The 14,221-nt window shown below is 41.6% G+C and overlaps 2 protein-coding genes across 2 annotated transcripts in view; one reads left to right on the top strand and one right to left on the bottom strand.

Annotated features, from left to right (window-relative positions):
• Positions 1-14,221, top strand: part of si:ch73-340m8.2 (proto-oncogene tyrosine-protein kinase LCK) — a 136,424-nt gene that overhangs the window by 20,364 nt on the left and 101,839 nt on the right. The window lies entirely within an intron of this gene.
• Positions 6,427-8,188, bottom strand: mpg (N-methylpurine DNA glycosylase). Its single transcript, XM_048530686.2, has one exon. It carries the CDS (start codon positions 7,672-7,674, stop codon positions 6,850-6,852), a length of 825 nt encoding a protein of 274 aa, XP_048386643.1. The 5' UTR covers positions 7,675-8,188; the 3' UTR covers positions 6,427-6,849.

Here is a 14,221-nt window from a genome sequence, read left to right as displayed (position 1 = left end):
AGCCTGCACATCCCCGGACACAATGGGTAATTTAGTATGGCCAATCCTGGGGAAGAAACCCACAAAGGCATGGCAAGAACATATAATCCACACAGACAGTCACCTGAGGCTGGAATTGAACCTAGGTCCCTGATACTGTGGGTCAGCAGTGCTAACTACTCAGCCACTGTACCACTCCCTAACTCTATAACAATAAAGTACTACGGCGACGTTATCTCTGTGAAAACAGGGGTAAGGAATGGCCATTCAGGGTTGTCTGATTGATGGACAATGTAACCTTGTGCTTTAAGTTCCCCAAATAGCTAGTCAACTTGTGGTAAATCTCAGGTAACCTGTCTGATAAATAATGTGTATTTCTGTAGTGTTTTCTTACATTTTCAGGATAAGTTGAAGTGTTCCACAGCAATTTGAATATATTGTTGAAATGGAGTCATGTTATTGTGTAGGTAAAGGTGGCAGTCTGCACAAATTTCTATAATCAAAAGATGGCTTCCTTCTGTGCCATAAAGATCCTTATTAGTATGGGGCAGAAGGAAGCCATTCAGCCATTCAAATAGAATTTGAAGAATTCTACAGATTCTTCAAATGAGCATCATTATCTCATGCCCATTTCTTGCCTTTTCCCAATATCCTTGCAGAAAATTTTTATCTAAATAATTGTCTATTGTCCTCTTGACTGCCTCAGTTGAACCTGCCTCCACCACATTTCCAAGCAGCACATTCCATACCCAACTAATCACTAAATGAAAAAGGCTTTTTTAAAAATCATATCAATCTTACTCCATTTGCACGTCACCTTTTAAAATGGATTGACCTTTTCTTTCGTAATGATAGGGGGAATATTGATTAGGACATTGGGAGTCACCCCACTTCAAATAATGTCATTGGTCATTTACATTCAGCTGAATAGTTCTTTATTTTTAAACGTTTAATCTATCAGCCTAGATTATGGACTCAAATCCTGGAGCACAGGAATTCCTAACTCAGGGAAAGTACTTTTAATCTTAGTTTTTAAAAACTCGTTTGAACCAGAGACAATAAAATGCCTTGCAATCAAAATATTCTTAGAAGTTAAACTAAAAATAATGTGCAAAATTCTTATCAATCCATGGTACAGGACCTGTGAGGAATGCCCATATTTTATCTACATGTTCAGTTTTGAGATATCACACTGCTTTTTGTAGGAATTGACTGATTACAAATTGGTGGCCGTGTTTCTGACATCGTAACATGTTCTACACCTCAATAGAAGGACATTATTTTGACTGGAAAACATTTTGCGACAACCTTAAGAAACACTATAGAAAAGCAGGTCTTTCTTTTTCCTTTCATATTTGTGCACTTATTACCTGTTTGCTTGTGTAATTGCGTTGTTATATTGGATAATGCTTTTTGAGGGCTTGATTTTACTGCCCGCTTCTGCTGTTTTCTATGAAACTTCTGCATTATCGGATTTCTTTTGTACGCTGCATAGTTTTAGCCTGACCCACCAAATTAAACATTCTCACACCTTACAAAATGCAATGTGCTCCAAAATTAATTACAAAGCAACAGGTCTCTAATAACCTTCCCTATCCTTCTACCAACTATTAGAAAAAACTGCAGTTTTTGTCGTCATTCATGGCATGTTGGTATCACTGGCTGGTCCAGCATTTATTGTCCATTCCTAATTGCTATGAAGAAGATGGTGATATGCCTTCTTTGATTTGAATTAATTTATTATTGTCACGTGAACTGGGATGCAGTGAGAAGTAATGTTTTACATGCTAACTAGACAAATCATACCATAAATAAGTACATCAGGGTAATCAAACAGAATCCAGAATATAGCATTACAGCTGCAGAGAAGGTGCAGAGAAACATCAACTCAAGTATATGAGAGGTCTGTTCATAAGCCTGATAATATAGCATAGAAGAAGTTCTTCAGTCTGTTGGTGTGTGTTTTAAAGTTTGCATCTTCTGCCTGATGGAAGAGAGTATAACTGCTATATTCTGAGGCGGGGGGTAGTGGAAGAGAGAGAGGAGGAGGTGTTTCCGATGTATCCCTTGTCTTTCTAGATGGTAGCGATCTCAAGTTTTCAAGGTGCTGTCAAAGAAATTTATTGAGTTTTTGCAGTAGATAATACTTTCTGCTGTTATGTGCATTAATGATGGAAGGAGTGAATATTGCAAAGGATAGATGGGGTGCCAATTAAGGGGGCTATTTTGTCTGGATGATGTTGGAGGTACACCCAGCCAGGCAAGTGGGCAGTATTCATGACTGTCCTAACTTGTCCCTCCAAATGGTGGACAGACTCGGGGGAGTCAGAATATGAGCTACTCAGTGTAGGATTCCCAGCCTCTTACCTGCTTTTGTAAACACTTTATTTATGCAGCTAGTCTAGTTCATGGTAACCTCTAGGATGTTGATAATGAGGGATTCAGTGATGGTAATGTTATTGTATGTCAAAAAATGGTAGATAGATTCTCTCTTGTTGGAGATGGTCATTGCTTGCCACTTTTCAGCCAAAATCTTGATATTTTCCAGAACTTGCTATATACTTCTTCAGCATCTAAGGTGCTGACATTTTGCAATCATCAACAAACACCCTCACTTCTGATCTCATGCTGAAAGGAAATTATTAATGAAACAGCTGAATATGGTTGAGCCTACGAAAAAGCACCCTGAAGAATGCCTGTAGTTATATCCTGGATGGAGGTAATAGATCTCCAACTACAGCCATCTTCCTTTGTGCTAGGTGTAACTCCAACCAGTGAAGAAATTTTCCCTCTTGTTCTTTGTCTCCAGTTTTGTTATGGCTGATTTATGCCATACATTATCAAATGCTGCTTTGATGTCAAGGGCAGATATCCTCACTTCCCTTCTTGCATTCTGGTTTTTCGTCCACATTTGACCCCATATCAGGAACTGAGCGATCGTGGTTTTAAGTTGTGGGATTTGTTCAAAGTCATTCACATTCAGCACATACAGCATGATGGAGAGTATCTTCAGTGTTAAGGCAGAAGTACATTTCCACGAGGACTGTGGGGTTGTGTCTCCTATTGATACTGTCATGTGCAGATGTATTTGCAATTTGTGGATTAGTGAGTATGAGATTGAGATTTTTTTCCCCCTTTTATTGGTTCTCTCATCACCTGCTGCAACACTAGGCTAGCAGCTGTGTTCTTTAGTACTGGTCGGCTTGATCAGTACTACAATGTCCATTATGAACAATGGCTCAGAAGTATCCCACCCAGAGTATATTCTATGTCTATGCCAACCTGACTGCATCCTCAAAGTGATGGTTAACAAGCTGATCAATTAATTGATGACTCATAGTGGGTGTGGAAGGTTGTAATCAACAGGACATTTCCTTGTCAATGTTTGCCCTGATGCCCTGGGCTTCATGGGTCTAGAGCCAATGTTGAGGGCTCCCATGGCAACTATCTCCAGATATATACCACCTCTGGGGGGTCTGTCGTGGAGATGGAATGGCCTTGGGGATTGTACCTATGAGTATATGACTCCAAAGGGATGACCATGTCAGGCTGTTGCTTGTCTAGTTTGTGAGAAAGCTCTCCCATTTATTAGTTAATCCCAACGTATTATTAAGGAGGATTTTGTTGCAATAACATGTCTGTGTGTGCCATAGTTATTTCTGGTGCCTTTATTGATGCAGGTTTATTTCTTTTTTCCCCAAACTTTGTAGTAGCTAAATACAACAGAGTGGCTGGTTGGCCATTTCAGAGGATGATTCAGAGTTAACCGTATTGCTGCACATTCCATACCCAAGTAATCCCTGCATGAAATCCATGTGTTTAGAGGTGTTGCAAGTGGGACTCGAACACAGGTCTCTGGCTGCAAAAGAAAGGATGATATCACTGTGCCACAGGAGCCCATTTCTGGTGAATCTATAGCTTTGTTTGAAGAAGCAAAAACATACATTATCACTTTCCCTCTGATAAAGAACCATTACAGACCTCTTATAAGTTAGCAAATTATACAGTTAAAAATATCCACAGCTTCACCAGGTTGACACCTTAGTTTTAAGTACATTTCTGGCACGCCCTCCTGCACTCTCATTGAACTAGAGTCGATCCCTTGCCTTGATGGTGATGGTAGACTACGGGATATGCTCGGTTGAGTTTAAAGATCGTTGCTGAATACAAGTCTGCTGCTTGATGATCTGCAGTACTACATGGATGTCCTGTTGGAGTTGTTAGATCCTTTCAAAGTCTATACCATTCAGTGCGATGGAAATTCCACAAAACATGGAGAAGAGCATCCCAATGTGCAGACAGGAACTGTGTCTCTGCAAGAACTAAGTAGTGGCCAATCCTGCTGATCAATCAGCTGCTTTATGCATGATGCACTGCTGAAAGATTGAAGTTACTAATCCCCAGGTGTTGTCTGGGGGGGAAAAAAAGCCTAAAGCAAAAATGTTTAAGGTATTTTTACCTTGGAGACTGGAAATCTTAATGCATTCTATACTACTTTGTCATCTTGTCCCGTGGGAATTAGAAATAAAAATTCTTCATACGGGAATGCCGGATCACCCTCAGCATACAGTGGTCAATTTAAGGTATGAAGAAATGTGATACAATTGACTATATGAAGACATGCAATAAGAATAGAGGAGGCAGTGGCATATTGGTAATGTCATTAATGGACATGTGAGCTCTTGCAATGAAACATCCATTAGTTTGAAACACAATAATTCTTACTCCATCTTGAGATTTAGATATTGCAGGTAGATGGCCAATTCCCTAGCGAAGGCCACGCTAGTCCATTTTATGTCAGTCTATAATGCCACAGAAGCAAATGAAGATTTTGGGAGACCAAGAATATATATTCTCATAAACTCATCATCCCTCTGGAATCTCGAGACACCAACAAAATAGATATACAATTTGTAGCATCATCTATTCCTTCACTGGAGACAACATATTTGTGGTTTGACGAGTCATATTCTTGCAGTTGTACGATGCAGCCAAACAGTCCCAAATAATACCAATCTACTTTCCCTGAGAATTTGAAAAAAAATTGAAGTGAGTTCCGTGAAGATCAACTCCAGGCCTTCACTAAAAAACCTCGTAAAGCAAAATTAGCAGCAGCCTAAGTTGGTGCAATCCCAGCAGAATTATGAAAAGCAAGCTGTATTTGACAGATTTATAACAGTTTTGGCGAAATGACTAATTAGATAAAAGGAATACAGTGGTCATGGTCTTCCAGAACTTGTTTGAAAAGTTATAACACTGGGAGTTTGTGTTACAAGAATAAATAATGGATAAAGACTTGATTGCTTGGCAGGAAAAGAGGCGTATGATTAATTCTGGAAAATCACAGCAGGACTTACAGCATCCAAGGAGCAGGTAGGTCAACGTTTTGGGCCAAAACTACAATTTTGATGAAGGGTTTCGGCCCAAAATGTTGACTTAGCTGTTCCTCAGATGCAGTCTGACATGCTGTGATTTTCCAGGCTCACACCATAGACTCTGCCTTGCAACATCTGCAGTCCTTATTGTCTCTAGTTTATGATTAATTCTCTTGATTTACCAATGTCAACAGCTTAACAGAGGAGGTTTTAATACTGAATCCACTTTTGTTTTCAGTTTATATGGATTACTTGGTTATAAGCACAGGATGCAGGCTTGTTAAGAAGTAAGTTGAAAGATCTAGTGAAGAGACAGTTTAGGTGAATGGATAGACATGGTGGATGCAATTAAGAAACTGTGGAGAAATATGATACCTTATACAAAGGGATGCAAAATATATGATTTGGCACATAACGAAAGTTGAAGAACAAGCACTGTTGCTGGTTTAAATATATGATTTTCTGCAAGTGACAGCAGGAAGATAAAGCCATAATTATGGAAACAATGAGATAAAAAGCAAACACTAGGCAGTGATTAGGCCACCTAGTATTGTGTGTAGTTTATGACAGTTATATCACGCAATAAACATTAAATCCATTGAGAACATAAAACGCAATGGATCACAATTATGCTTGCGATGTGAAGTTGCAGTTATGAAGATTAAGCCTGATATTCTGGGTCAATTTTTACTGAAGCACAGATGAATAAGGAGAAGAAACAACAGAACATTCTAAAATTCTTACATTTGGATATTGATTAGGGAAAGAATATTTCTTCTTGAGAAGAAAGAAAGAGCAAGTGGAATCAAAAGTTAAAATTGCCACTAAGAGAATGTACAGAGGATTGGAGAAATTTCTTTATATGCATAATTATGTGGAATGGAGTTGCTTATTTTAGGTAGAAACCATTGCATCTTTCAAGGATAATGGAATAAACAGTTGAAAAAGAGAAAAACCCAAGGTGCTTTGGTGAAAAAGGAGCAATGAAATTAGTTTTGAATTGCTTGATAAAATTATAGACCTGTTGGACTAAGTGGTTTCTGTGTTTTGTAGTCAAATAATAGACGTTGCAAAAATAAACAAGGCATTTTATTGTGAAAATTAGTTAAGATATAATAATACACATTTCATGAAGTATTTTCTCAGGATCTGATGCATCATTATGTATCTGAATATGAGAGGGTTTTATTCATTCAGGGTGGTTTTAAAAATTGTGGCAAGTTCCTCTTTTCTGAGGAGGCCTCTGTACTCTTGGTTTTATGTGAGTGATGGGTTTGAACCAATCTATGCATTTAAGATGTTTTCAATTCAACTCCCTGTAAAGATAAAACAGAACATTCAGAATTCCTGGAATATTACATTATACTTGGTGTTTTCAACAGGCTGTTACTCAGAATTAAAAGTCTGAAGCCTTTGTCAGCAAAAAAAACAAATCTTCAGAACAGACAATGAAAAACGAGGGCACCATAAGTGAATTCTTAATGGCACAACCCAACTAGTCTTTCATCTTTTCAGCGTCTTTGTCCACAACACTCACACATTTGTTGCCCTTTATGTAAAATCTCAAGGGTTTGTTAACCCACTCCCCTGCATAGCCTATCCCAATACGGCTGGTGGACACTATATCTGAGGTACTTATTTCTTCCAGGCCAGGTTCCAACCAGATCTCAGTAGCTGTAGCCAAGTCCCCCCTGTCAAACGTCTTGGTGATATCTAACGCCTGACACAGTTTCGAGGGTCCATTACATAGCTCATGATCTTTGAGGGGCTTCCCAGCTTCTCTCCTCCGCTTGCTGCGAAGTTGTCTCATTGTGTCCAATCCTTGCAGAGGTTCCAGCGATCGTACCAGAACGGCCGCACCATCTCCCTGACTGGACACATTCAAACAGAAATACACCCCATAGATCTGATAAACATACATGGTGCCTGGAGTCATAAACATAGCGGCATTCCTCGGAGTCTGCTTGCCCCCGCGGGAATGGGATGCTTGGTCCTCACCGCCCAGGTAGGCTTCAGTTTCCACTATTCTGCCTTTCACTTCAGTACCATCCGTAAACTTTCGGACCATGACTTGTCCCAGAAACTCTTTGGCCAAGGTCACACAAGGTCGATTGAAGAAGCCCGAGGATAGCCTGCGGTGTGTCAATTTGTCGAAGTAGACGCTGGTGACCGGAGGCTCCTCCGGGAGCAGCAGCTGCTGCCTCCGGTGCTCTGGCTCCTCTGCCTGTCCCAGACTAGGCTGCAGCTCCACAGTCAGCCCGCTTCTCCTTTCCCTCGCCCCAGGCTGAGCAGTCAATACTTTCCTTTTCTTCGGTCCCATTCAAACGGGGTTCAAACTCAGCCTCGAAAAGAGCCCAGGTTGATCACCGCGCTCAGTGACACTTGCAGCTGATACTTGACCTCCAGTGCATCGGTACTACTGCAAACACGCTTCTTTCCCCTCAGCTCCAGCAACATCACAGCCGAGCATACAGGGAACAGGAAGTAGTAACAGTTAAAGGCTTCCCAGTCTCAGTATCAGCAGTTTCCATCCCGCAGTATTTGTACCAGACCGTAATACTTTCCTACGCCTCACGGTGCTCCCCTCCTCACCATCTCTCCCTTCCTATGATTCTGATGGACCCGGTTCCTTAATGCTTCCCTACATGATTCAGCATATCTGGTCTCGCACTCTTTAACTAGTTCCTGTTGATGAATGATTCCAGGTCTGTCTGCGGCATGTGGTTGTCTGCTCCCTCGAAGCTGCTCACTTAATTGGAAAATAGACATAAACTTTTCTAATAAAAGAAAGATTTTTCTTTACATCGCAAGTTTTTGAACCACGCCATCTCAAAGCCAGCGACGTACTTTAGAATTTAATTTAAATTCGTCGCTGGCTGGGCCAAAATCTGTCGCCCATTCTCGAGTTACCCTTGAGAAAGTGGTGCTGAGTTGCCTTCTTGCACACCGCTGTCCCTATTCTGTAGCAAGACTCGCAAAGCTATGAGCGAGGAAGTTCCGGAAATTTTAAACCATTGACAGTGAAGGAGTGGTGATATGTTTCCAAGTCAATATTGAGTTGCTTAAAGGGAAATTTGCAGCTGGTGATGTTCCATGAATGAGCTACCCTTGTTCTTCTAGATGAAAGTGGTGGTGAGGTTGGAACGTGTCTTAGGATTGTTGGCAAATTACTGTGTGCATCTTGCAAACGGTACACACTGCTGCTACTGAGTGTCAGTGGTGGAGTGAGTCGATGGTTGTGGACATCCTTCATGGCTGCACTTATCCAGACAAATGGGGAATACCTGATTTGTGCCTTTGTTGTTGGTGGACAAACTTTGGCTAGTCAGGAGATGAGTTACTTCATGTGGTATTCATAGCTTCTGACCTGACCTTGTGGCTGCCTTATTTATAGGCAAGTCCAAATGAATTTCTGGTCAATGGTAACCTCAGGATATTGATAGTGAGAAATTCAATGATTGTAACACCATTGAATGTCAAGGGGCTGGGGGTGCATTGTCTCTTATTGGAGATAGTCAGTCAATGCCTGGCATTTGTGTGGTGTGAATGTTACTTACTACTTGTCAGTTGAAGCCTGAGTATTGTACAGATCTTGTTGCATTTGGAGATGGTCTGCTTCAGTATTGACGAGGTTGTGAATGCTACTAAAATGTATATATATAGGGCTATTCTGAATTGCTTACTGAATATGTGGGTTCATTCAAATTTAGTGGAAGTTTTGAAAACTGAGGAGAACAGGGCAGAACTTTAAAAGGGCATTGACAAATTGGTGGAGACATATGATAGATGAATACAGATTAGTATGAGGGACACATTTTGGTAGAACATGGGGCAATAGTATAAAATAAACCAGTCTAAAGGGTTTGCAGGAGCAAGAGATCTGGGTACATTTTTGCACAAGTAATTAAATGTTGCAGGCTAGGTTGAGAGCAGTTAATAAAGCATGCAGAATTCTAGGTTTTATTAATAGGGAAAAGGCAGCAGAATGACACTAATCCATAATATTCATTTTGAGAACTGGGGGAGACATGTTGGGATATTATTTATCTCCACTCAATCATGTCTTTCGTGGCATTATATACCACATTGTCAATTTGTTCTAATGAAGTTTAATTCTTATTCTGTCTGTAACTGTGACAACTTGAATACCTTGGGCTTTCTCATTTGAATTTGAAATTGAATTTTCGGTGAAATTGGCTTGTCCACTTCCTCGGTTGTGTCACTGGAGATTCATCGTTTATTGATCCAATACCCGTTGTTGTTATCAGGGTATCTTCTTTGGAAGGTGGGAGGGTCAAACATTTTGCTTGACCACTTCAGCCCCTAAAGTGAGGCCTCATCTTAATCAAATAGGCTAATGGGCCGAGGAGTGCCAGATGAAGTTTAATTTAGACAAAGGTGAGGTACTGCATTTTGGAAAGCCAAATCAGGGCAGGATTTATAGACTTAATGATAAGTTCCTGTGTAGTGTTGCTAAACAAAGAAACGTGGGAGTGCAGGTGAATAGTTCCTTGAAAGCAGAGTCCCAGGTAGACAGGATAGTGAAGAAGGTGTCTGGTATGCTTGCATTGAGTATAGGAGTTAGGAGGTCATGTTGCAGCTGTACAGGACGTTGATTAGGCCATTTTTGGAATACTGTGTGCACTTCTGGTCTGCCTGCTATAGGAAGATGTTGTGAAACTTGAAAAGGTTCAGCAAAGATTTACACGAACGTTGCCAGGGTTGGAGGATTTGCTACAGTGAGAAGCTAAATATGCTGGGGCTATTTTCCCTGCAGTGTTGGAGGCTGAGGGGTGACCTGACAGAGATTTATCAAATCATGAGGGGTATGGATATGGTGAATAGACAAGGTGGAGAGAGTCCAAAACTAGAAGATGTAGTTTGAAGGTCAGAGGGAAAAAATTTAAGAGATCCAAGGGGCAACGTTGTTATGCAAAGGGTGGTGTGTGGATGGAATGATCTGCCAGAGGAGGTGGTGGAGGCTGGTACAGTTACAATATTTAAAAGGCATCTGGATGGGCATATGAATAGGAAGGATTTAGAGGAATATGGGTCAAATGCTGGCAATCGGGATTAGATTAATTTAGGATATATGGTCAGCACGGATGAGTTGGACTGAAGGGTCTGATTCCATGCTGTACAGCTCTGTGGCTCTAAGTCAGTGTAGATAGTTAATGAATGTGGAGTCTAGCAAACTGATTTAATTCAGTTGCAGATACCTCCATTCATTGTCGATCAGAGCCTAGGATGGGGTGAGGAATGCTGTGGGAATGCATCAGGAGCTAGAGACTGTGGCTGGGCTGTTGTGTGCAGGTAAAGTGGGGCTGTTGTGTGCTAGAATCAATGTTGGGGTCATGCTGGCTGCATTGGTTGTGAGACGATGGTGCTTGGTTCAGGCCGTGGCTGGGAGTCAGGGCCAGGAGGAGCACTGGGGGCCATGATATCAGTCCTTGGCACTTCTGTCTATTACTGTACATCCTCTTGTCTTGAACATTGTTGTCACTTGGAATCTGGAGGCTCTTTATTTTTGATAGGGGTGGAAAACATTTCAGCCAAACTACTACTGTCAAAGTTTTACCTCTCATGGTTGTCACAAAACAAAATCTTTAATCCTACGTACCTAGCTCCAGGAGATTCTGCTCTTTATGTAGGTTTCACTTTAAGGTTACAGAGCCCAACAATGTTTCTACAGTCTTCTTCTTGACCTTTTGTTGTTTAACCTCTTTCACCTTTTGAGTGATGGTAAGGACAATGTACACCATTTTACACAGAAGAAAGAATTCCTGGTTGTGAAAAGTGTGAAGATTTTCTAGTACCTGGTGCCTCCTGTGTTGGAGAGTTCCACTGATCTGGTCCTTATTGAACTCCAATTTTAAGTCACCACGGTCACGTTTCTCCAATAGCCTGTAAAGACTTTTAATAAAATCATCTATGGATTCACTTAGATGCTGCAATTAGATGTCCATAGGTGAATTTATAGTGGCAAACAGGGAAATGGCAGAGAATCTAAACAAATAAATTGTGCTTGTCACCATGGAGGATGATAATCTCCCAGAAATATTAGGCAACCAATAGACTTGTGAAGCTGAGGATTAGCAAAGTGATAGTTCTTGAAAAGTTGATTGGATTGAAGCTAGAGAAATCTCTCTGATCAAATGAGCTGCGTTCCGTACTGTTGAGGGAGATGGCTACAGCGATATCAGATGTATTCATGATTATTATTTTTAACCCGTTTGTGGGATGTAGGTGTCTCTGGCTGGCCGGCCGGCCGGCTTGCCTGCCCTCGGTTGCCCTTCAGAAGGTGATGGTGAGCTGCCTTCTTAAATTGCTGCAGAACACCTGCTGTGGCTGACCCACAATGCCACAATTTGGGAATTCCCGTCTTTTGATCCAGTGACTGAAAGAAGAGCAATAAAATCCTTCAAAATTCTATAAGGTGGCAAATACAATCCCACTATTCAAGAAGGGAGAGAGAGAAAGAGAGAATGGATAACCACAGATCTGTTAGCTTGATGTCAGTGCGGGAAAATGTTAGCATCTGGTATGAATGATGTGATGACTAGACATTTAGAAATGGGCAGAGTTAACTTGTATTTATGAAAACCAAATCATGGTTAACAAGCCAGTTGGAGTTTGAGGCTTTCCAATAAAACATTTTTTTAAAATGTGGACATCATTGTCCAGGCCAGCATTTATTGCCAATCCCTAATTGCCAGGACGGCAGTTAATTGGCAACCACATTGCCATGACTCTGGAGTCCAGACCAAGTAAGGATGAAAAATCCAGTCGGCAGAATGTGTACAACCCAATTATATTTTCTGTTGCACTCTTTGGACTTTCTGGTTCTACCTCCGTCTTGGAACCAAGCATGCACAGCCTAATGGGGTCTTCTGGCACCAGGCCCTAGCTCCAGACCACGCCAGGCTTCACCTTGAGGATCATGAGGTTGGGAGATCACTTCAAACCACCATGCTGGGTTGAGGACACCATGCTGGGCAGCTGCTGCCATAGATGGGGTGACTGCTATTGTCAGGCTGGTAAGTCGCCATGCTATGTGAAGAGATCTCATGCCACAAAGTTGCTGCAGGATGTCAGAAGGTATGAGAGGCATAGATAGAGTTGATAGCCAGAGACTATTTCCCAGGGCAGAAATGGCTAGCACGAGGGGTCATAGTTTTAAGCTGGTTGGTGGAAAGTATCGAGGGGATGTCAGAGGCAGGTTCTTTACGCAGAGAGTTGTGAGAGCATGGAATGCGTTGCCAGCAGCAGTTGTGGAAGCAAGGTCATTGGGGTCATTTAAGAGACTGCTGGACATGTATATGGTCACAGAAATTTGAGGGTGCATACATGAGGATCAATGGTCGGCACAACATTGTGGGCTGAAGGGCCTGTTCTGTGCTGTACTGTTCTATGTTCTATGTTCTATGTTCTAAGGTCACCATGCCAAGTTGGGAGGCTACTCCGGGAGGCTGCCGCACCAGGCCGGGAATTGTTATCAGAGGCCAGGAATGATCACTCATTGGAGGTCGGGAATCATCAGAGGTCAACAGAGAAGAAGAAGGAGAAAACACTAAGAGGAAGAAAAGAGAAGAAAAAGAAGAACAGGCGGAGCAGACAATCTTCAAATGAAGCATCCTATTCTGCTGCCATCTTTTGACAGCTGGGAAATTGCAGACCCCATCTGACCTAGTACAGGAATTGGGGAGAAAATTCTCCACTGGTTGGGTTCACCCCTAGCACAAAGGAACTTGGTTGTGGTATTTACAGGCTGTGTGTCCAAGTTCCAGGGTATCACTGCAGGAATTCCTCAAAACAGTTTCTTAGGGTCAACCATCTTCAACTATATCAATGACTACCTTTCTATCATAAGGTCAGAAATGTGGATGTTTGCACATTGTTCAGCACCTGTTGCAAGTTCTCATATACTGAAGCAGTTCATGTCCATAAGCACCAACATCTTGACAACATCTAGGCTTGGGCTGGTAAATAGCAAGTATCATTTGCATCATATCAGTGCCAAAAAAGAATGTATCTAACCATCTCTCCTTGACATGTAATTACATCCATATTGCTGAATGTCCCCACAATCAATAGCTCGGAGTTGCTGTTGATCAGAAATTGAACTGGATTAGCCAACTAAATACTGTGAATACAAGAGCAGGTCAGAGGATATGAAAGGATTATTGAGGATGTCAGTATTTGTGGAATCTTCTCCTGTTGTTTATTTGTCCACCGTCATATTATCAGTAATAGGCAACATGGTTTTGTGCAGGGAAGGTCATGTCTTACCAACTTAATACAATACTTTGAGGATGTGACAAAGTTGATTGATGAAGGAAAGGCTGTAGATGTCATATACATGGACTTCAGTAAGGTGTTTGATAAGGTTCCCCATGGCAGGCTGATGGAGAAAGTGAAGTTACATGGGGTCCAGGGTGTGCTAGCTAGATGGATAAAAAACTGGCTGGGCAACAGGAGACAGAGAGTAGTAGTAGAAGGGAGTTTCTCAAATTGGAGACCTGTGACTAGTGGTGTTCACTAAGATTGGTGAAGTAGCAGATAGTGAAGGGGACTGTCAGAGATTACAGCCGAATATAGATAGACTGGAGAGTTGGGCAGATAAATAGCAGACGGAGTTCAATCCAGGCAAATGTGAGGTGATGCATTTTGGAAGATCTAAATCAAGGGCGAACTATACACTAAATGGAAAAGTCCTTGGGAAAATTGATGAACAGAGAGATCTGGGTGTTCAGGTCCATTGTTCCCTGAAGGTGGCAATTCAGGTCAATAGGGTGGTCAAGAAGGCATATGGCATGTTTTCCTTCATGGGACCGGGTATTGAGTACAAGAGTTGGCAGGTCATGTTA

The sequence above is a fragment of the Stegostoma tigrinum genome, chromosome 4 (assembly GCF_030684315.1).
Source record: "Stegostoma tigrinum isolate sSteTig4 chromosome 4, sSteTig4.hap1, whole genome shotgun sequence".
Classification (NCBI taxonomy): domain Eukaryota; kingdom Metazoa; phylum Chordata; class Chondrichthyes; order Orectolobiformes; family Stegostomatidae; genus Stegostoma; species Stegostoma tigrinum.
This window is presented reverse-complemented; position numbering and strand designations above follow the sequence as displayed.

What these genes read in the sequence shown, in the direction of transcription:
- mpg (XM_048530686.2), bottom strand. Translation starts at nt 7,674, where the DNA reads ATGGGACCGAAGAAAAGGAAAGTATTGACTGCTCAGCCTGGGGCGAGG.